The following is a 24013-nucleotide window of genomic DNA, read 5'->3' on the forward strand; positions in this document are numbered from 1 at the left end:
GAAAACCGCATGTGCGGGCCATGTGGGGTACATGGAATGGTTTGAGATGGTTTATGAAGGGAAGCCCATGGAGGCCGTACTGCTGTGGCAGGGGTTTAGGAGGGAGTGTGGCATATGCAGTCTTCTTTAAGATATGCCACCACCTGCCAACTCAGGGCTCCTCTCTGTTCAGGTCTCTACCTCTGAGTGGGCAGTCCTGAATGCCTTAGAATCAACTGTGATGCCAAGACAGACACTTTATTTTCCATGGGAACTACACAGGCACTCATGGGTACAAGGAGGGGGGGCTCTCCTTCCTGAATATGACCTTGAGAACTTGTCTAGTGTGCTGTACTCTCCAGCACAGCCTGAGTGGGCTGCTCTAGGGCAGCTTCAGTACGATTTGGCTTCCTGGGTTGAAATCATATAATCTGTCAGACCCAACTATGGCCAAAGATAATGACAATGATGCTGTGGCAGGGCCTACAGCTGGGAGGGGGCGGGCACTTGCTCCTTATAGAACAAAAGTGGGCTTCTTCTCTGAGCCTCCTCTTCCATCCTCATGGTGTGATTTTCTTAGGACCCCAGGCCTGTTAGACAAACTATTCCAGCTTCTTGGGAGTCTTGATGGAAGTGGGGGTGGGGAAAAGACCGCCCAGATTCTCCAAACCTCTTGAGTTGACTGCCTGTTTGTATTCATGACTCTCTGCTGCCCCTGTGTGGTTGTGAGGCCAGTAGACGCCCTACTGCTGTGCCTGTCTATGTGTCTATGTGTGTGTTTTGGGGAGCAGGGGGCACTCAGCAAGGCTGGAGCTGAGACAGAACCAGAGAAAGCTGACCCTTGTGTCTGCTCTAGAGAGCAGGAGGTCTCCCTGCCCCCACCTCCCTCCTGTGGGTTACAAAAGTAACATGAGGGCAGTTGTGACACCAGCTGGAGGACCCTTACTTACCAAAAAATTGAAAGAAAAGATGGGGCTGATACTCATTTGCAATGGCAAAGGCTAGACATCAAGAATGTGAGGGTAGCTGGGTGGTCTCTGACCTTGGGGACCAGTTCCCCCTTTCTAAGCTACCCTGACAACTATGGCCACATTGGCCTAAGAATCCAGGTTGGGCCAATCCTGCTTTGTCCTGGGAACAGCTGCCTAAGAAGCCATTACAGAAGCAGGGAAAGGAACAGATATGGAGGGAAGTTGAGTCTGTCTACCCCTCCTTTGTCAATCCTTGCACGTCATCTCTCTCAGGTCAGCCGTGGACTAGGAGCCCATGGGTCCTGATCCAGCACTTGCTATTTGCCATGACAGAGTCCAGGTCTCTAACTCAGGCTGCTGTGCTGGTAGTGTCCAAGTTGATGGAGTCAGGGGTCCTCAGATGTGGGTGTGCTTCAGAATCACAAGAAGCTTGTTTAGATGCCTGTCAAAGTCTGAGAAGAATAGCTACTCTTGTCTATTGGCCTCTTTTTATGGTTGAGGAAACTTAGACACAGTTTGGTCTGGATGAAGGTCACTGCTGAAGGTCATAGGGTTTCCACTTGGTATCATTCTCCTCCAGTCCAATAAATTGGCTCATTAGTGTGGCCACGGCTCCCATTCAGGGGTTCCAGCCCCTTGGGATGTCTGGGAAGGTGCACAGGAAGCTCCCTCCCTCTACATCCTTTCTGTGTCCTGCAGCAGAGTACCCACCAGGCTGATGACCTGGGAGGCTGGCTGGACCGTGTCGTACTCCGCGAACAGGTGGCACACATTCTCCTGTGACTCTGTCTGGCTCTTGGCCACAAACCCGAAGATCCTGGTGAGAGAGAATAGCCTGAGTGAGATGACCCAGAGAGACTGGCAGAGGTGATCTCCACTAATATAGTGCTCCTCCCTGTCCCTTGCTCAGCTCTCTGAGGGTCAGATATGTCTCTTCTGTCAGACTGGGTGATTTCGGAGTTCAAGATCTAGTTTTCCCTCCTTTTGAATGAGGGCTCTCTGAGGATAGGACCTGTGAATTCCTCATCAGAGTGGAAGCTTTCTGAGGGCAAGGATGTGTCTTGGCCATCAGACTGGGGCATCCTCATAGATAAGACTCCCTGTGGTCAGAACCTGTGCCTCCTACATAAGACCAAGGGCTCCCAGGCTCATGTCTCCTTCTTCAGACTGGAGGCTTTCTGAGGACTGGGGCCTGTGCCACCCCCATCAAAACCATGGGCTGTCTTAAGGTCAGGACATGGCCTCCCTCCTTCCTTAAGTTCCTCCCCTTGCTGGGTCCCAGGCTATGGCCCAGGGAAACTTGTAAGGTGGCTGACAGTGCACATGAAGGCCTTACCAGGAGGGCTTGCAGTACTTTTGCCACCTGGGGGAAAAAGAGATGGACAGTGATGAGTACTGAGGCTTCTCTGCATTTCACAGAACTCTGGCTGAGCAGCAGGAGACAATGGCCAGCTGTGTCCACACCCCACCAGGTCCCGCCCTCCCCTCATCCTGTTGGTCCTGGACCCTCAAGGGTCACAGGCTTTATCTGTGATCCCAGTCCCAGAGTCAGCAAGAAACCTCAGTGGGCAGCTAGGTCCCACATGGCTGAGTTTGGCCCAGCCTTGAACTTACTTCCGTTGCTCAGGGTCCATGCCACAGAAGCGGAGGGTGGCGAGGGGGTAATGGCGCCGGAAAAACACCCTGGAAGGGGCAGGGGGAGAAGGATAGCTGATGGGAGCCTGTCCTGGTGCCACATTTTACCTCCATCCTCTTCAGCTCTCCCAAAGGTCAGATGCTCTGCTCTCCAAGAAGCCTCTCAGACCCCTTAAAGCCTCCTGTGACTGTTCCCACTGCTGGGCCATGGGGCACATGTTTGCACTTCTTTTTTCTTGGAATGAATCTGCCTTGTGTCCCGAATCTTCAGGTTTTCTATCGTCTCCCTGCTCCCCGCCCACTATGTTATTCGACTGCTTGAGGATGGGAATGACATCTTGCTTATCTTGTTCCTAGAGGAACCTGCTCTAGGGCTCCTGCTATACTGTGAAGCCCTGAGCCTGAGCAGGGGAAGGAGTGATCTCATCCATTGTGTCCCAGTGGGCAGCCAGAGTCTGGCCTCCTGTAGCTGTTCCATCAGTGGATGCAGACTTAACCAGTGCCCAATGCATACTGGTTAATTTCAACTCCACTGGTCACAGGGAAGGGAGACTTTGGTAGGAGGTCATTGGTGTGAGGCCCAGAGAAAGTGGAGAACTTGTCTGGAGTCACTTAGCAGGTCACTGACCACATTGGGTCCAGGATCCTGAATCCTACCGTCATTACTGATCCACAGCCATCTCAGCCATCCCATTCAGATCCCCCTGCCCAGCCCAGCAGCCCCAGGGCAAGGGAAGTCCCTTACTTCCTCTGGACATCAGTCAGCGTGATGCCTTGCTCAGTGACTTTGAAGTGGACCACGGTGGGTGTGGGGAGGACGTCTCTCTCAAAGGTGGTTGAGATGGCTTTCCTCACGGCCAGGGCTCCACTCAGGCTCTCTACACTCACGGAGGTCAGGTACAGGGCATGGCAGCCTGTGGGATGTAAATGCTGTGTTTGGGCCTTGCCAGGATCCACCATGCAGGGGTAGGTGGGGTCACCCACACCCTGGTCCTCCCTCTACCCAGAGCCAGGTGTCAGGGCTCTTCCTTCTTCATGGACCCAGTGGGGTTCCTCTGAGCCATGAGGCAGGCAGAAGGCAGGCAGGCACGGGTGTGTAGGTGACTGCAATTTGAGGCCAACCCCAGAGGACTTTAGAAGCATCTGTTGCTTTGCCTTGCTCTGGCCTCTGGCCTTCTAGGGTAGAGTAAAGGAGGGGCTGTTGTCCTATGTGTAGGGATGTCCAGGCAAACTTTCCTTCTGTCTAGAAGCATGGTTGGCACTGCCTCCACCTCTACCTACCCTGGAGCCTTGGTTGTTCATTGTCAAGAGAAGGTGAAGACAAGAATGGGGAGGGGGCCCATTGTAGGAGCTGTCACTCAGACAAGTACTGATCTGTGCCTCGCCTCTGGATGGAACAGGAGCAACTTTTCCCCTGTAGAGACTCCCAAGACTTGGACATGACACTCCACAGAGAACCCCAATCCTAGAGATCACCTCTAGGGCAGGTATCTCAGAACCAGAGAGACCCCAGCACATCCACATGTGTGCATGTGTGTGCAGGACAGGGTATAAGCCTTACTAACCTCCTTCTCTCCTGCCACTCCCCCATCCCCCCTGCACCCCCCCACTCCAGACTGCAGCCTTCCACCTCTAGTTTATAGGGATGGGGAGGACTGTAGGGCACCTTATTAAGGATGAAGAAACAAAGCTGTAATGGGAACATGTGTAGACTCGCATGGGCATGTGTGTGCGTGGGGCCGGGAAGTACTCTCCAGAGGCACAGCCAAGCCTGGAGCCGCCCCCATGCCACTCACCTGCAGATTTCTTCAGGCAGGAGGCTCGGCTGTCTGTAGTGGGGTCTGAGGAATCTCCACCTCCCAATTCTGAGCCAAAGCAAAGGAACAGGCCCCAGAGGGGGTGGGGGCAGAGTGAACAGGACTCTTCTTATAGGAACATAAATCCCTTTGAACATGTCCCACCTCTGCCCCCACCTCCAGGAAGCAAGCCCTTGAGAAAACTGATGTGATTACCGTAATTAGACAAACAGGGCCACTTGCAGCAACCCAGATGCCTCACTTGTAAGCCTTTTGATCCCTCCTTCCCCTCCTCACTCCTCTAGCCTCTGGACTACTGCAGTTACCTGGTCCTCAGAAGCCTCTGACCTCCTTCCTTCTTTCGGACCCCATCCCAAACACAGGCCTTTCTTTGCAGAAAGTAGGGAGGCTCCCCATCACCACACCGGGGCTCTCCCTGCCCTGACTCCACTCCCAGATCCTTTTGCTGCTCCTCCTGCACATCCTGAGATCATCTACTCTGGCTAGTCTTGCAGCTTTCTGATCTTGGTTCCAGGTCTTATCTGTGTGCCTTTGGGCAATTTATTCAGCCCCTCGAGCCCTCCTTTTCTCATCTGTGAAATAGGAGATAACACCTATTTGACACAGTTGTGGTGAGGGATGAGTAACAAGGGAGTGCCCAATAAAGGTTGGACCTGGAAGAAAAAAATACCCGAAACCTTTCCAAACCAGCTGATTTATGCTCCTTCCATCCTATGAAAGAAAGCTCCTATTTATCAAACATGTACTCAGTGATAAGAGCCTCATCTGGACCCAATCATTTAACCCCCAACTAATCCTGTAAGGAGATATGATGACAGCTGTCCCCATTTCATAGAGGAGGAAACAGAGGCTCAGAGAGGTTGGACATTCTCAAATTCTCAATCAGGAGATACTGATGGATTCCAGACAAAGCACTTTTAACCATGATACTAATACATAAATAAAGTGAGACGTGACCACTAGGAGCCTTTCTAGTAAGAATAGAGAGGCCTAGTGCCCTGGTGTTGCCTTTTTGGGGCCCAGACCTACCTTTCTGTGGGATGGTAAGTTTGCAGGGCAGGGCCAGGGCCATGATGGAATGCTGGCACACAAAGGCAGAGAGGCTCCCTGCAAGGAAACAGGCCATCCTGTGTGAGAAGCCCTTCCCAGGACCAGTCTCCCAGCCTGGAAAGGTGGTGCCCACCTAGCGGCCTGTAGGCTGGAGAGGCTCACCAAAGTAGGGTTCTTCATCTGCTCCTTTGAGATGCACCCCTTTGGCGGAAGACTCGATGAGGAAGTGGCGGATGAGGTCACTGTTGTCCTCACCTGGACAAAGGCAGAAGACAGTGTGGATGGATGGGAGTTCTAGAGTCCAGTGTTGGCCAAACACAAACCAACTCATTCTCTGACTAGCTTCCTCCTGGTCCATCTGGACAGTAACTTGTTCATCCCCCAGCCTCTGGGTGGGACTGCCAGTAGGAACCCTATTGTCAAGGCCTCCTGCAAAGGAAGTGCCAATGTGTTTGCTCAAAGGCTTCTGCGTCCAGTAATTCTCTTCTCTGGAGATCTTCCTCTTGGTCTCAAGAGCTACCAGGGATGGTGGATGGTTCCAATGCCTGCTGAGATCAGATCTTAATTCTTCAGCCTGATTTCTCTCTCCCCCACTGACTCCTTCCCAGGGGCTATTATTCTGCACTAGATGGTCCCTGCTGGAGCTAGGCTGGCCCTGGAGGGTGCCCAATGCTCCTTTGCGTCTTCTCCACCAGCCGTCCTCCTTTCTGTGCTTGTTGGCACAGTGATAACCAACACTGCCCCAGAGGTCACTTTCTTATTTAGGCAGAGCGGCATATAGTGTGGAGAGCATGAAGTTGGGGTTTTCATCCCAGCTCTGGGAGGTCATTAACTAACTCTTGGAGCCTCATTTACCTCATCCATTTGTTACATGAGAGCTACACTTCTGGAGCTTGGGGAGGGGCTGTTACTGAAGTACCTTGTACCATAATGATCTATTTTTCTCTCTCTTCCCAGTGAGGTACCCTAGTGCAGGGTGGGTGCCCCACAGAAGTGTGTTGCGTGTGTGAGACCCCAGGAAAGCATATGATAAGCTATCACATGTGTGATAAACTAGCACATATGTGACAAACTATCACTCACATGTGATAGGCCAGGGCCCACATGTGATAAAAATCATGCATGATAAGCTGTCACACATACATGATAAGCTAGGGCACACACATTAAGTTCCTTCACAATAGAGCTGGTCTGGACAGAGGGGGACACCCAGAGGGGAGCTTCCTGGAGAGGGGCTGGGAACTTCCTCCTCTTCCCTTCCAGGAGAGCAGAGCAGAGACCCTGGGGACTCCAGGAGGCAGAGGCAGCTCAGGTTTGCCATGGAAAGGGCTCTTTACAGAGCCTCGGTGGAAGAAGGCAGCTGGGAGAGCGCTGAGGTGGCCCTTCCTCCTAGGAGTCCTTACGGGCGGCGGGCTGCGAGGTAGCGGAGGAGCTTGGCCTAGAACCCACCATACCCCCTTGCCTCTGTGAGGCCTTGAGTGGCGATAGAGATGAGTGCATACCTGATCGGTTTGGGCTAGGTGCAGGGGCCTCCTGTACCTTCAAGGCAAGGCCGAAGGAGCCTCGGTAGGAAGAACTGTCCCTCACGACGAAAGCCCCTGGCTCCTCCTTCCTCAGCAGCTCGATTGCTGGAACAATCCTTGGGTCAAAGACAGTTACCCCCCTGACCTGGACACCCTCTGTCTCCCAGCCCCATAGGGTCTTCATAGAGCAGACATTACAGAATCACCTTGTGTTCCCGAGAAGTCCTTCCTATTGTCTAATCCTCACCCTTCCTTCTGCAGTCCTCCATTTTCTTGGGACATGAGGTTCACACGATACCCCCCTTCCCTGGACTTACAATTTGCCATTCCCTTCCCTACCATGATCCAGGGCCCCATCTGCCTGATGCAAAGTGCAAGACCCAGACTTGACTCCTGGATCACTCATCCCTCGAAACACAATGCTTCCTTTTACCTTGTTCCCGGGTGATGCTTGGCTTAAACCAGTATTTAGATGTGTCCATCACAAACTTCATGGTGGGCTGCATGTCCCTGGTAGGACCTGGAGACAGATAGGGGGACCCTTTAGGCTGGACAGAGGGGAGTGGGGGACCCTCTCATTAGTCCTATTCAACCCACCCTACCCTACCCGAACCCTGTTGTATCTCCAACTGCCTATAAGAGGCAAAATCTAACAGAATTCCAGGGTTTGGCACATCTAGGACCTAGGAGTCTCCCCTTGTATCCTTGGTAATGAGTCATAAACAGATAAAATCTCAGTTTAATGAGAAACAGTTTCTCAAATCTAGTGTTGTCTGGTGTGGACTGAAAGAAGGGATAAATATGGGATCTAAGATGCATCATGTGTTTGATTTTACCCATTCTTCCCCCTTAGAATCCTACAAGTGTCTTGGGGGTCATATAACAGTTTGGAAAAGAAGATGAACTAAAAGTTTGAGGAAAGGAAGGCAGCAGATCTGGGGAGACAAACCCCTGAAGAAGTCAGGAGATAGGATTCCTGACTCTGATTTGGGACAAATGTCTTGCTCCTGAAGCCCAGAGAGGACCAAGTGTACTAAACAGTCTCTGAGGATCTTTGACACTCCAATAGCCTGGGCAGTTAGCATGGATTTTTTTTTAATTTTTTATTTATTTATGATAGTCACACAGAGAGAGAGAGAGGCAGAGACACAGGCAGAGGGAGAAGCAGGCTCTATGCACTGGGAGCCCGATGTGGGATTCGATCCCGGGTCTCCAGGATCTCGCCCTGGGCCAAAGGCAGGCGCCAAACCACTGCGCCACCCAGGGATCCCAGTTAGCATGGATTTTGTTTTGAGAATGGTTTGCAGAATTTGATTAGACTCCAGGGTATAATTAGTGATATCCTGGGGTGTCACCAAACCAGGATGGGAATATCACCAGATTAAGTACATGTGCTCTTTGTGATAACAAAATGGCTATTTTCCCAGGTCCATAAGGCAGAGAACAGTGGTTCTCAATTTTGGCATCTTGAAAAGGTGTGCTGTGGCCAGTTGAGGGTAACTCATTATTTAAAAAATGTACTAAAGTCTGCAAATGATTTGTCCTGGGAAAATGATCAGAGCAGATTCACAGGCACACCTGTCATGCCATTTTCTTTTGTTTATGCTGACATGGCTTCCTGAATGGTGGCGTGGGCCAGAGTGAACATCATCCCCCACCCCAGGAGTCACCCTGATGCTTGTGGCTGAGTTAGGGGGCAGTAGGGAGTGACCCTGGGGCTCTGCAGGAGCTCTACTCTGGAGAGGTGCACCATGTGGGTGCTAAGCCTGAACCTCTGTGTTTACTGCTTTGGGCTCTGGTTGGTTTTGTTCTTTTTGGACGATTGTAGTCACAGACTACGGGAAGGAGGGTGTTTGCGTCTTGTGGTTTTTAGCTGTCTGAATTGGAATGCATTGTCTCCGTCGGCTCTCTGTGTGCTCGTCATCTGCGAACGTCAGAGGTAGGGCTGACTCTGTCTCCTTCTCCCTCTCTTGGGTTAGTCATCAAGCCTGCTGTTTTCATATCCCGAGGGTCTCCTGGCTCTGTCCTCTCTCCTCTGCCCTGCCCTGGTGCAGGCCCCCGTCACAGCTTGTCCGGACCACTTCAGTGATGAAAACCAAAACAAAACTGCTCTCCCTGCCCAGGCTGGGCCCTGCAATTCAGCTGTCATGTAGCTAGCTGCCAGAGTGAACTATTGAATGTGTACCTCTGATCCCAAAACTTTTCTGTGTGAGCCTCTCTGCTAGTACCCCATGGCCTAGCAGATGGAATCCACTCTTTAGTGTGGTATTCAAGACTTCTCAATCTTGCCCCAGATTACTCAATTACTGTGCCCCACACCCAACACTCCAGTCATTTCTTAAACATGCATGTGCTTCTACACCTTCATGACCGTGGACTCATTGTTCCCTCTGCTAGGAATGCCCCTCCTCACCTGCTCTGGCTGAATACTTCTTTAAATTTTTTTTTATTTAAATTCAATTTGCCAACATATAGTATAACGCCCAGTGCTCATCCCATCAAGTGCCCTCCTTAGTGCCCATCACCCGGTTACCCCATCCCTCCACCCATCTCCCCTTCTGCAACCCTTTGTTTGTTTCCCAGAGTTAGGACTCTCTCATGGTTTGTCTCCCTCTCTAATTTTTCCCCACTCAGGTCCCTCTTTTCCTTTATAATCCCTTTCACTATGGCTCCAGACTTTTGATCCACTTTCCAGATCCAGCTCAGATGTCACTTCCTCTGAGGAGCTTTCCCAGTTTTTCAGACCAAAAGGAGCATCCCTTCCTTTGTGGTCCCAAAAGACTTAGGACATCTCTTTACTTCTGTGTTTATTCTACTCTATAGTGATCCTTGGTTTTTGTCTCTCTTTCTAAACTGTATCTGTCTCTTTGTCTCTACTATATGGCAAAGTGCTTAGCACACATTAGGTATTCAAGTGTGTTGAACTGCTATTGCAGAAACTCCCACTGATGGGATCCCTGGGTGGTGCAGCGGTTTGGCGCCTGCCTTTGGCCCAGGGCGCGATTCTGGAGACCTGGGATCGAATCCCACATCAGGCTCCCGGTGCATGGAGCCTGCTTCTCCCTCTGCCTATGTCTCTGCCTCTCTCTCTCTCTCTCTCTCTGTGACTATCATAAATAAATAAAAATTAAAAAAAAAAAAAAGAAACTCCCACTGATGTTTTGTCTATTTCCCCAAACCAAACCTTACAACATTTGAAGTATTGGTTTACAACTTACCCTCCGAGGATGTGGTGAGAGGGGCATCTGGCAGGGTCTGGCTATGGCTCCTGGTGGCTGGACAAGAATTGCTGGAAGAAGTGGCCCCAGGTCGGACAAAGTCCTGGCGTCCTAGAATCTGCTGGGATGGGGGAGACCCTGGTTCTGGGTAGCCGTTGATCAGCACAATGGGTATGTCCACCATGGAGTTGGTGATAGATGGTGGGCAGCTGCTGGCATGTTCTTTGGCCAGTGGTGAGGAGTGGGTTGCTCTGGGCTGGCCCATATTTGGGGTGGGGTTGCTGGGGGCTTGGAAGTCACTGGCTCTTGTACACAGGGACACTTGGCCAAGGCTGTGGAGGCTGGAAGAAGAGCTGGCTGGGCTTTCCAAGGATCTAGAAGATGATTGATGGCTGGACATACTGGAATGGAGGAGGGACTGGCTGCTGCAGAGAGGGGCACCAGATAGGCAGGGTGTTAGGATGTCAGAGCGGACACACAGGGGCCAGAGCCAGGCTCCACAATCTACTGATCTGGGGTACCCAAAGCTCTGGTTAAATAGTGTATTGCATACTCCATCCCCCACAGCCCAGAGCAAAGTACATATCCACCTGGATTCCCAAGGGATGCCGAAGGATACAGAAATGTCCCTGCACTGCAGAGTCTTGGCCATTTAAAGTAGCCAATGAGCTGATCCCCTGCAGGTCATGTGGGCTTAGGCTGGACTGGATCCCCTCTGTCTTCTCAGCCCGGCAGGTCTGACCGAGTTATCACACAAGTGCCCCATATTCCCAAGAGCCCTGCATGCAGGCTGGACCATGTCCATGACAGATGCAGAGGGAACTCCCCAGCTGGAGGAAGAGGAGGAGGCCAGCTCTGCATCCAGCCAGACTTCTCTCTGAACTCAGAGGCCCATGCCAACGGCCATGGCTGTGGAATCCCAGCCTTCTTGCCAAGGTCTGCCTTGGCACATCGACTTTGGAGTCGGTGTAGGGAACAGAGGTCCTGTGGTTTGGTTCTCCTGGGCAGGATGAGTGTGTGTGCAGCTTTACTATGAAGCCAGCAAACTGGGCTGGGCAACTCTGTCCTGCTAGGCTTTGCTAGCAACAAAGAATAAGAAGGCTTTTCTTTTGTAAATGCTTTATCCTAGGCCCCCCAATTTTATTTACATCCGTATGTTTTGAGGTTTAAAAAAATCCCTTCCTAGAGATGGATTGTATGTGTGCTGGAAAGGATCAGGTGAGCCCCATGAATGTATCAGTTCTTTTCCCAAGAGGTAGACATAACTCAAAATTTTTGTATATTGAGTTACATATATTCTAAATACTTGAGGAAAGCTTGAGGTCCAAATGACTGTGATGGCATAAGAGAGAATATTCACTCTTTCGTTTTTGGTGTGCACTCTGATTTTGGTCAGATAGAGCAGGGTGCCTCCTCTATGATTTTAGGGTGTGTGTGTGTTGTGGAGGCAATATCAGAAACTATAGTGGGAGCAACTTACCTTCCAAACACGTAGCTGACATCAGATGCTGGGCTGGCTGACAACACAGACACTCTGCTGCCCCGCTGTGGGGCCAGGCCACCCAACCCCTTCTCCAAGCCTGGAGAAACTGCCAGTGGGGAGCCCAAGCCTTGGGGGCCTGAGGCCTTATTCCCCATGCAGGGGATGGAGATACTGGGAGAGGGTGAGGGATGAGAGGAGGGAGCCCCAGAAGAGGGAGGGGGGCGCTGGTGCCCCCTGCCCTGGCTCCCAGAGAAGATGAGGCTCTCGCTGCTGCTTCGAGTCTCTCGGGGGATGTCTCTGGAAAGGAGGAGGCCACCACTGCGTGGGGAGCCAAAAGGTGGGGTGACAGATGGGCTGGAACAGCACTGGGGGCCATCGTGACACCTTGATCTGGTGGAGGTCACCTCGATGTACTTTATGTCTGGGGAGAGAGCAGAGCATTGGTGAAGCCTGGGAGCCTAGACTCACAGAATAAGAGTGCTGGAAGAGTCCTCAAGACCATCTGGTCTCTCCACTTTTAGACAGATGAAGAAACCAAGGCTTAGAGAGAAGTTTGCTGGATTAGGATTAGCATCCAGCTCCACCTCCTAGGTGCAGTTCCAAAGTCAGCCTCCCTGTGATTTCTTCCTTTGGTGGGGAGATGCAGTGGGATGAACATGGACCTTGGAGTCAGATAGACCTGACCTGACTTTCAGATCTGGCTCTGCCATTTACTATCAGAGCACCTGGCCAAACGACTTCACCAACTAGAGCCTCAGTTTCCATACCTGTGAAATGGGGTGACTATATGCAGTCTCTTGGTGTTACAGTAAAGATAAGATGAGATGAATGTAGGTGGCATAGCACTGTTCCTGGCACATAGTAAATCCTTTGAACTAGGAAATCCTCTCCTGAGTGAATGTCTCCCTCCCAGGTTAAAATGACTGCTTAATAGAGTGTGCCAGTCACACTCTATTTCTGATGCCTCCATTGCTCAGGGCATGTGAAGGCTGTTTCTACATCTGTGCCTACAATGAAGGCAGGGGTTCTCATTCCTGGTTGCACATTAACATCTTTTAAGAGTCCTAATGCCTAGGCTACACCCTGTGCCAATAGATCAGAATCTCCAGGGTGAACCCAGATCTCAGTTTGTTTAGTTCCCCTGCTGATTCCAGTGTGCACCAAGCCACACCACCGTGGCCCCCAGCCCAGCAGTGCTACTTCACCTGGGAGCTGGTCAAATGCGCAGAATCTTGGTTTCCACCCCAGACCTGCTGAATCAGAATCTGCATTTTAGCAGGACTCCCTGGAATCTGAGTTAGAGTTTGAGAACACTTTAGAGTTTGAGAACTCTGCTTTAAGAGCAGGAGATCCCAGGGGCCTGGCTACAAGATCAAGCTGTGGACCTCCCAGGCCACGCTTTTAGCTGGTACACAATTGTTGTTTATTCAACATGCCCCAGGGTGGTGACTCACTCCAATGCTCTTTCCATTCCCCAGTGGGGGACACCCAGGACTCTTGTTCTGAGGACTTGCTCCTCCCTGGAACGGGGCATCCAGTGGTTTTCCTCATGGTGAGCATGGACACCCCTCCTCCTGGCCTGGGGGAGGGGAATTGTTCTGGCTGCTATTCTAGCAAAGATGGTGGAAGGTGGGGGGCTACCTAGCTGCTCCCTCTCAGAGGCCTGTTAGGTCCTGCCTCTGGATTCCCAGGTTGGGAACTGGGGCAGAGTCGGCGGGAAACCGCACCTATGGCTCCTGTCTGCCAGCTTCCCACCCCCTTGGGCTTTGGCATAGGTACCAATGCCCGCCCACTCTGACTGTGGAATCCCTGCCTGCCCTGGCCCGCTCCAGGGGAGGACCTCTGAGCTTCCTTGCGGTTACTGCCTTTGTCTGAGTCTGCTTAGCCTGGGGTGGGGGTGCAGGATTACTCAGATGAGGGGGCCGCTGGCAGATTGACCTGGGCATGCTGTCCCAAGGGCTATAGGAACAGGCCTGGCTTTGCTGGCAGACAAACCCAGGCATGAGTCCTGTTTTTGCCACTTTCCTGCTAGGAGGCATCAGGCTCTCCTAATCACCATAGGCCTCAGTTTCCTTATCTGCAAAGTGGGAATCTAAAACCAACCTCCTGAGGTTGTGGTAAGGATCAAAGACACTGATGAATGGTGCCAGAAGCCTGGCTCTTGGTGAGCATTAGAGAACTTCTCTAGCCTGTCTGCTTTTTGAGGCTAGTATTGGCCAGATGGCTGACATTGTCCAGCTATGGTGGGAGTCCCACTGCTGAAAGCAAGAGAAGACTATCTGGCACAATGTCTTGTGGGTTCTGAAAGAATAGAGGTCTTGGAATGGGGTGAATTCTTCTGGAAGGTTGTCAAGCACAACTTCTATTTTTATAGGACTTTATAGTGTTTATAGCAGCAGGCATTGCTTTTACAGAGGAGGAAACTGAGGCTCAGAAAAGTGTGGCAATGGAGCTGGCATTTGTTGCATAATTTTTAATAAGGGCTGATATTTATTGAGTGCTGTGTGCCAGTGCTGTTGCAATCATGCTACCTGTATTCGCTCATTTAATCCTCATGAAGTATTGAAGTAGAAAATATTATGAATTCCATATAATTAATGAGAAATCAAGGCTCAGAAAGGCTAAGTGAGTTATCCAAAGCCACATAGCCAGAGAGTGGAAGAATCTGACTTCTGCTTCTGTGATCTGTTGTGGTGTTGGGGGGGGGGGGTTGCCTCTTCCAGGAGGAGGGACTCCTCATGACCCTTTCCCAAGGTCCTGCCCTGTGAGAAGGTACATGGCTGCTTTGGGGAGGGTCTCCTGACCAGGTGAAGCTCTGGTATTCCTGCTCACTGGGTCATCCAAACATCGCAAAGGGCTTGCTCCAGGGACTGAGCAAGCAGAGGAGGGTGGGAAGGGAGGAAGGAAGAAGTCCTGGAGCTGTGAGTCACCCCTTGCTGCTGCCCTGAGGTGAATGTGGCTAGGGAAGGTAGAGGCCCCCCACACCCTCACCTGGGTGCAGCCACTGTTTACAGGCCCGTGGGGCAAGTCTGAGCAGTGCTGGGTGGATGTAGGCGCCAGGCCAGGCTGGTAGAAGGGGGCACGTGGGTGGGGGGCAGAGAGACAGTTATTAGACACCCTTCACTTGGGATTGGCAAACAGCCTTGCCTGGCTGAAATTGCTGGAAAATGAAATGTGGGTGCCTAGTCCAAAGATGGGGAGGAATGGCGGAGATGGATATGGTGTTTGCTTGGAATAGTCATGCTCCCTGTGAGATGGGGGCCCCCCAGGGTAAGTCTGAAGGCAGGTAAGCAAGAGGCAGGGGCAGGGAAGCTGGAGGAGATTTGTGAGCACTGCGAGAGGTGGAGCCGAGAAGAGGAGCCTGCAGGCTGCCTCCAAACACGTTTGTTCTTTGAAGCTCCAGAGAGCAGGAAACTAGCTCCAAAGAAGAGAGGGAGGGAGGGAGGGAGGGAGAGAGGGAGGGAAGAGAGAGAGAGAGACACACACACACACAGAGAGAGAGAATTAAGAACACAGACTCTGGGGGCCAGAAGCCCAGGCTTTGAGGCAGGGGCACTACAACGCACTGGCTGTGTGATCATGGGTCATTACGTCTCTCTGAGCCTTGCTTTCTCATCTGTCAAATGAGGCTACCACTGTTTCTTTCAGGGGGTAGATGCTGAGATCATGCACTACAAAATCTATCCATCTATATTTAGGGGAGGGAGAAACAGGATCGTCGATGCTTAATTTTTAATTTTGCCAAGCGAGGACAAAGAGAAACAGTGAACATCTGCTAGCACTACAATTATAGAACATCTTCCCTCCGACACCCCAAGAAAAGGAAGGATGAGAGGCAAAGGGAGGGCATCCCACACATTTGGATAAGTTTGGGACCAATGAAAACTCACCACGGAGACAGAGCCAGTTACGCTGCCACAGGCTGGCAAGTGCTCTGTCACCAGTAGTGGTGGTCTGAGGGGGGGGGTTTGGTAGGTTGAGATGCAAGAGACAGGTAGGTGCCAGCCATCACAGTGATATACTGTTAGTGATCACAGTGATCACAGGGAAGAACTTTCTAACAGGAAACTGACTATGCCGTCTGTCTCAGGAGGTCATGAGCTCCCAGGCATCACTGCCATTCAGATAGAGGTTAGAGGAAAGGATTTTCTTTTTCCATCAGAAGATACTAGGCAGAACTAGGTGTCTTCATCAGAACTCTCTGACCATTGTTGGCTGCCCACTCATCCCCCGAAACCCCTCTGCCACGTAGAGTCAGGTGGACACATCCCCACGACGGCAGGTTGAGCCCAGGGCATTTGAGAACACAGACTACTGACCATTGCCTGATGGGGGAAGGGGATGTTGTCAATGTCCTCACCCCATACATATGGACATTCCACAGAGACTGGTCTTGCCCCAGTGGGCCTTGAGTGTGTGGAACCCCTGCCTTGGGGCATGAACATTAAAGCCCTGGGCTTGCTCCTGCCAATGGTAATTAGACTCAACCAGTTCCCTGCAGAGACATGCCTATGACTGGCCTCAAGAGGCAGGAAGATCTTGGGAGATAGAGGTGGTTCTTTTAACAGCCCTGGCAGGCAATGCTCGATGGGAGGGGCAGGAGGCAGGCTGGAGACTTGGAACTGGGGCGCCAGAGAACCTGGGTGCCAGCCTCACCTTCACCCCAGACCCTCTGTCTATCCTGGGGCAAGTCCTAAATGCAAACCTCATGTTTAATTAAAACAGATACCGTTTATAATGACTAACACCATGCCAGGATTTCTGATAAACAACTAACAAGTGTTATTTCTTTTAAACCCTGCAACCCCCTTTGAGCTAAAAACTCATTTCTATTTTACAGATGAGGAATATGAGACAAAGAAGGGAAGTCAATAGCTCGTGTAATGTTTGCCCGACTCCAGTGATTAGGCTAGACTGGCTGAAGTCTATCAGCCTCAGTTTTTTCATCTGTAAAATGGTGACAAGATATTCCATGATAGATTGGGAGGATTAAATGTTCTCCTGTAAGGTACTTGGCACAGAGCCTAGATATAATAAGTTATATTATAGATATAATTAGATAATTCTCATGGACCCTATCTCTAATCCTTTTTTTTCCTATCTCTAATCCTAATTGTACCCCTTTACTTATGCTGATTCTTTAAACCCCTGGAGACCTCAGTTGTCTAGCCTAATAGGGCTGCTCCTTGACCCTCGAAGTATACTTGAAACTCTTTATTTGGGAAACTGACACCAGATGTAGGAATTTCTAGATTCCCTTGGATGTGGTGTATTGAAGATGGCTTGTACAAGTTTGCAAGAGCTGATTGTTAAATTTTTAGGATTTTGTCCAGCTGACTTCTAAACTCAGACGTTATTAAAAATTAAATTATATAATATAAACTTACAATAAAAAACAAAAGTGATAAATACAATTTATCATATCCCCATTATTTTACTAAATTTTTCTATTATCTAGACTCTTTTTTAAAAAAAAGTTTTATTTATTTAGGAGCACCTGGATGACTCAGTTGGCTGACCATCGGACTCTTGGTTTCCACTCAGGTTATGATCTCAGGGTCATGAGATAGGGCCCTGTGTCAGGCTCTGTACTCAGCATGGAGACTGCTTGAGATTCTTTCCCTCTCTCTCTCTCTTTCTCTCTCTCCCTCTGCTCCTTCCCCCACTTGCATGCTCTCGAGCTGTCTCTCAAAAAATAAATTTATTTATATTTTATTTATAATATTTTATTTATTTATAAAATCTGGAAAAAAATAAAGTTTTATTTATTTAAGTAATCTCTATATCCAGCATGGGGCTCGAAGCTTGAACTCATGATCCTGAGATCATGTTGCATGCTTTTCTGACTGAGCCAATCAGGTGCCTATTATCTATACTCTTGAGGTTCTTTCTTTCTTTTTTTTTTTAAAGAGTTTATTTATTTATTCATGAGAGGCACATGGAGAGAGAGGCAGAGACACAGGCAGAGGGAGAAGCAGGCTCCGTGCAGGGAACCTGATGTGGGACTCGATCCCGGGACTCCAGGATCACGCCCTGGGCCAAAGGCAGATGCTCAACTGCTGAGCCACCCAGGGATCCCCCCTCTTGATGTTATTTCTATCTATTGTATTGGTATGGTAGAAATAGTATGTGTACTGTAATGGCCTTCTATAGGCATGTCTTTCAATGCTACATTCGGTGACATCATGTTGGTAGCTTGAAGTTGGCCATGGTAGGAGAATGTATACATGAAATTTGGCAGATGTTTTAAATCAGGGCTCTCTCTCACCCCATTATAGAACTAGTTGTTAAACATTTACCAGTACACCACTGCTTAAACACAGCAGGGGCCCGCCCTAAATAGACTGAATTCTGTGTCTTTCCAACCCTACTACTTCCAGCTTGGGTGTTCCCAGAGAGATACTCCCCTAAACCTATAAAAGCTTCAGGGGACCCAGGTTAGGACCTAAAGAGATGTATCATAGAGCAGTGAGGCTCAGGTTCAATTATCAAGCTCTTAATTATATGTATGGCATTGTATGAAATTCTTATATATATATTAGCTTATTTAAAGTCTCTGAAAAAATCACATAAAGCAGGTATCCATCACTTTTCCAAACTCAGTAACAAAATAGAATTGGATAGTGAGGGAAACTTGTATATATCTTTTACATAGGAGAGAAAACAGAGAGGTTAAGTAACTTGTTTAAGGCTGCAGAGCACCTCCCAAAAGGACATTGTCCTCTGCTCCTCTGATTTGATAGAAAAGTCCTTCTTCATGAGGTGTGGTCCCCAAGTACCCCCTCCTGGCACTGTGCCCCAGGTCCTTACCCAAGGCTTCAGGCTCGTCTTTCTTTATCCTCGAGGTAGTGTTCTTGGTGGGCTCAGCCCAGGGGCTACCAGCTCCTGAGGGGAGCAGCTGGAAGGTGGGGTCCAGTTCTAGAATCATCTGGTTGAGGCTCTCCAGTGAGAAGTCGATGTAGGAGTCAAGGTCCTCCAGGGTCCCCGAGGCCTGCTCACCAGGGGACTGTAAGAGGCAGCTGGCTTTGGCTCCAGGCTGTGGGCCCTGCTGGCACCTGCTGGGTGGTCCCTTGTAAGGCGTAGGAGCCATCAGGGCCTGGGCTCCCCAGCCTTCTGTGGTATAGTAAGGACACTGGGGTGGTAGGCTGGGGCTGGGTGCTGGATGCAGGGCCCTCCTGGGTTCTTCACAGGGAGTCAAGCCAACTGCATGGCCTCCTGCCAGCAGGGGACTGGACATCACTTGTGACATGGTGAAGACAGTGACCTTTGGTTTACCTCTAGCTTCAAACCAGCCTCACTTACACCCCAGAGAAGTCACTTGCCAACCAGGAACGTCCGGGACCTGAAAGAGGCCAGGGTTGGGGACTGAATAATTTTGGTAGATGAAATGCTTGCCACTCCTCCTCTCAAGTAAAGGCATATTTATTCATTCGTTAAAAGCATACCAGAACCAGACTCCTTGGGTTTGTATCTCGGCTCTACCACTTACTAGCTGTACAATATTGGGCAAGTTAATTAACTTCTCTGTGCCTCAGTTTTCCTTAACTATAAAACACATTAAGATTTATAGCATGCTTAGAACAGGTGCATGGCATGGAATCAGCATTATGCAGGTGATTGTCATATAAAACCATTTCAATAGAAGTTACTGAATATCTACTATGTCACAGCCTTTTTTTAAAATTTTATTTATTTATTAGAGAGAGAGAGAGAGAGAGAGAGAGCATAGGCAGGGGAAGGGGCAGAGGGAGAAGCAGAAGCAGACTCCTCGCTGAGCAGGGAGCCTGATATGGGACTCCATCCCAGGACCCTGGGATCGTGACCTGAGCTAAAGGCAGACATTTAACTGACTGTGCCACCCGGGTGCCTCACAGCCGCCTTTATTAAATAAATACCAGCTAATATTTATTGAGTAATTACTATGCACATATATTATACATAAAGCCTTTTAAGCTCCTCCTAATAATGCTATGAGGTAGATACTATTATTTTCCATTTTATGATGTGTGAATGGAGAGACAGAGAGGTCAGTAACTTGCCCAAGCATTATACTGCCAATAAGTGTCAGGGCAGGACTGGACCGCAGGCTGTCTGATGCCAGGAACCCTGCATTTAGTTGCTGCCACTTGTGACCAGTTAGTGAAACAGACAAGCTGATGAGCAATTATAAACAGTGTTACCAAGGAAGAGGCAAAGCAGAGGAGAATTTGTAGGCACAGTGCAGAGGTCAGGGAGGGACTTCAATTCTTAACTCCTTATGCAGAGGGATATCTGACGTCTAGAGAGGACATATGATTTGCCCAAGGTTGCACAGTAAGTTAATGAAAAAAGCCAGGCTCCCTTGTCCCCCATGGCTCCTGTAGGCTCTGTTGCCAGACCTTTCCTTGGCCAGGGCCTGAAGGGGACGGTACATCCCAGGCCTGGGAAGTGTGTCTATAAATGGCAGTGGAAGGAAATAAGCCTCTGAGCTCCTTCCTGGGGGCGGCTGAAGACATGGAGCTGTGGCTCTTTCTTCACATGCTCAAAGTGGCCTGGATTTGTTGGGGCAGGATCTCGGTGCATCCTACAATGTTTTTTGCTGGGCCCCACAGAGGAGGGTGGGGTTACTGACATTGCAGAACACACTGGGGGCCTGGATCATCACTCAGGACCAAAACCTAGGATGTCTGCTTACTGCTTAGAAACTGCTTTTGTGCTTACCCTTTCCCCTCAGTTGTCCCATCTATATGATGGGGATATAATAGTAACAGAACTTAAAGTTTACTTGTTTCATCTTCTCTTACTGTGGATCTGGAGAGATTCAAGGATTTGACTAAGGTCATAGAGCCTGCAGAACCCACCCACTGGTGGCACTGGGGTTTGAACCCAGTGGCTTTGAGCCTGGGTGGTCTTGGCTCCACAGTCCCAAACTCTTAACCCTATGTCACTGCTTCATAGATTTAAGACACTTTTCATGTCTGGCCCGTCTGGGATTCTGGAGCCCAGTGGGACAGGCCTGGGGTTAAGCAAAAGGCAAAAGGCATCCCTTCAGGCTCTTGTTCAAACTCTTCTCACTTTGAATACTCCCTGACTCACCACCAGAACCCACAGGGCAGGGGCTGGGTCTCACTCCTTTATTTCTGGACACCCTCACCAGCCCACTTCTCTCACTCCTTTTTTCCTGCTCTAAGGTGGAGGGGAGGGCTCTGGGGCTCCAGACTCTGGTGTGTGTGTGTGTGTGTGTGTGTGTGTGCGTGTGTGTGTTGTGTGTTTGCTTGTATACATGTTGGGGGTGTGTAGTGGGTAGAGAGGGCTCCAGCCAGCACTGCCCTACTCATAGGTCCCTTCCATATATTCCCCCTTCAGAGTTGACCTCATATATCTTTCTTTGTTTCCAAGGGCTCCGGAGGCAGGGGGATCCTGAAACCTCAGCAAATCCCTGCTCCCACTTCATTGACTTACTCTCTCCCTCCCACTATAAGCCCAGGTCAGTGAAGGGAGAAGGTGACAGAAGATGAAGCCCGAGCCTCCTCAAAAGCATTTTGTTATACTATATGTTGGCAAATTGAATTTAAATAAAAAAATGTTAAAAAATTAAACAATAAAAAACCCCCACAAATGGAATGCCTATTTCATGAGATCTTAAATTATTTCCCCAACTTGGCGAGGCATTATTATTCCATCTTTTCCAGTGTGCCATTTACGTTATTTTTACTATTATTGCTAACATCAATATAATGGACACTGAATACCTTCTGTTATTCATGGAAGAACAAGGTTTTCTAACTACTGGGCCTTTGTTCAAATCACAGTATAAATAAATGCCAAGCAAAATAACAAACCAAACAATAAAGGCTTATCAGTCCTTACAATTAAAAAAAAAACAAAACATTTTGCCTTAATAGCCCACCCTCACACTCCACCCCCATCTTTGAAGAGTGGCTTCTGGTTATTACATCCCCTCCACCCAGATCCAGTGAAGCAGAACCTGGCCATGGCCCCCACCCCTGGACTCCTGGCAGCCTCTGAAGAGCCCAGCACCGGGGCTCAGGGCCAGACCTTGTGCTCTGGGCTGGGAGGCAGGAGGCCTGGGTTCTGTGTCCATTCCCTTCCCAAGTCTGTGACCTCGGGCAAGAGCCTTCTCCACCCACCCTCCCTGCTTCGGGACCTTGGTTCTCTCATCTATATACTGAAGAGTGGGTGCAGATTTCATTCTCTTAAAGTGCTGAATTCTGGGGTCTGTTGTCCTGAGACTACTTCTCTCATTTCTCTCTGCTTTTACTTCCAGCCCCCAGGACAGGTGGAAAAGCTGAGGACAAAAGGTTCAATGAGTCAGGCTGGCAAAGGTGCTGAATCTCCCTCTCTTCTCTTTAGAGAATAAAGGCACGTACCTGGTAACCAGGGCAGGCAGACCGCTGTGTTCCCTCCTGGCTCCTGAGACCAAGACTCCTCAAAGTCCAGGTGAGGACTAAGCGGAGGTGTGGTTCACCTCCAGACCCGCCTTAAGAGCAGGCAGTCCTTCCTCCCTGCCTCCCTCCCTCTTCTCCTCCAGGCCCTACACGTGGCTGATAGCCTGCAGGCCCCACCCCTCCGGTGTCGTGATGAGCTCAGGTGGGGCTGGCACTGGCCCTGGCCTGGCGTTTGCTGGAGCTGTGTGTGTGTGCGCATGTGTGTTTCCCAGGCTCCTTGCTTGCCTTCCCTGCTCCCCGTCCTAACTGCCTCTTGCAGAGGGGGGAGAGGGGTCCATGGTCTGTGGAGCCCTGCTTGTTAGGGACAAGTTCTGCCTTAGGGCCAAGGTCTTGTTAGGGCTAAGGAGTGCTGTGGGCATTCCTCCTACCATGTACTCGCCAGGGAAGGGACCATGGTTTGGCAGAGCTAGCAGAAAGTAAAGGCCTTGGCCTAGGAAAGCAGGATGCTAGTGGGCAGGAGACCCTCCCCACGCCCCTTTTCCTATACTGTCTGAGGTAGGATACACTGTGGCAGGCACAGAGTAGGGGCCCCCTGGAACTAAGACTGGACAGAGATCTTACATTTTCTTTTTTTTCTTTTCCTTCTTAATCTGGGAATGGAACTTCTGATCAAGGGGAGGAGGCTCTGAGTGTCTGGAGGACTTTCAGAAGGGGCTTGTAGCCTTACTTCACTTCGTTCATTCACCCATGGGCTTTCCTTTTGCATGATCTGGTCTGAGCCCCAGGGTGGAAGTTCCGTGCAGGGGCGATGGCAGAAAGATCAGATGTCTAAGTGTCTCCTCATCCTGGCCCCAACTCTGTCATTGTTCTGTGCTGGGGTCCCAGGGTGTTGTGAGGGGGCATCCAGTCACAGTAGGGGAGGGCACTGGTGGCAGAGCTGAGCCAGGTCCGGGCAGGTTGGTCTGAAGTGAAGGAGGCGGCAAAGTCTCTAGCTCAGGGACTTGTGGTGATCCCAGCATTGGCTAATCTCAGGGATGGATGGGTAGGCTGCTCAGTGCTCCCATTATACTCAATGGAAAGGCTTTGGGCCTTAAAGTTGTGTGTGTGTGTGTGTGTGTGTGTGTGTGTGTGTTTAAAGAAAATTTATTTATTTGAGAGAGAGCCATGCAGATGAGCATGTGAACGAGGAAAGTGAGAGAGAGGTAGAGAGGGGGGAGAGGAAGAGGGAAAGAATCCCAAGCAGACTCCCCCTGAGTCAGAACCCAATAGAGGACTTGATCTGAGCTGAAACTAAGAGTCAGACACTTAGCCAACTGAGCTGTCCCGGTGCCCCGGCCTTAAAGTTTTTGCTGCCCTGTGGCTTTGTGGAGGCTTGATGAACCAGGGTCACGAGAGGCCAGGGAGCAAAGCTGTGCAAAGTTATAAAAAGGTGCTCTCTCCTGATGGCCATGTTGAAAGTCATCTCTGGATATCTGTGCAGCCCAGTGGACATATAGCTTGGTGAGCAGTTGTGTCTTTGAATGAAGAAAGTGGGGTGGTTGCAAGCTGCAAGCTACAAGCCAGAGTGCACTGTACACAGTGGCCCTACCCACGCGGCTCTGGCTCACGATGGAGGGACTGGGGTGGGGAGTGGGTGGGGAAGTACAGAGGGGCAGCTGCTGAGTATCTGCAGGGGAAGGGGCAGGTCACAGGGAGGTGGTTGCGTTGGGCCAGGACTATGGTGGTTCTGGCATTAACCCTGATTACCTCCCTGTGGGCTAGCACAGGGGACATCCTCTGTAGGCCCGGGAGGTCCCCAGTCTTATGACCCTGTGCCCGAGGTCATAGTCTTTCTTAGAAGATGTTGCTTTTTTGGTTTACATTTGGCCACTTCCTACACCTCAAGCCAGTCCTAGGAATGCTGATTCTAGGCTCTGCTGCCTTACAGACCTTGCCTACCCATCCCCATG

General features: G+C 50.3%; 1 protein-coding gene across 1 annotated transcript; it reads right to left on the reverse strand.

Annotated features, from left to right (window-relative positions):
• Positions 1-216: 216 nt before the first annotated feature.
• Positions 217-22205, reverse strand: TNS4 (tensin 4). The gene is made up of 13 exons (XM_077853138.1): positions 22047-22205; positions 18487-19018; positions 11674-12097; positions 10194-10618; positions 7409-7495; positions 6955-7080; positions 5615-5707; positions 5432-5509; positions 4382-4450; positions 3331-3499; positions 2565-2633; positions 2287-2313; positions 217-1767 (listed from the first exon to the last, which is right to left on the reverse strand). Exons 2-13 carry the CDS (start codon positions 18923-18925, stop codon positions 1626-1628), a joined length of 2148 nt encoding a protein of 715 aa, XP_077709264.1. The 5' UTR covers positions 18926-19018; positions 22047-22205; the 3' UTR covers positions 217-1625.
• Between the last annotated feature and the right edge of the window lie 1808 nt (positions 22206-24013).

Source organism: Canis aureus, chromosome 16, assembly GCF_053574225.1.
Source record: "Canis aureus isolate CA01 chromosome 16, VMU_Caureus_v.1.0, whole genome shotgun sequence".
In the NCBI taxonomy this organism is placed as follows: Eukaryota; Metazoa; Chordata; class Mammalia; order Carnivora; family Canidae; genus Canis; species Canis aureus.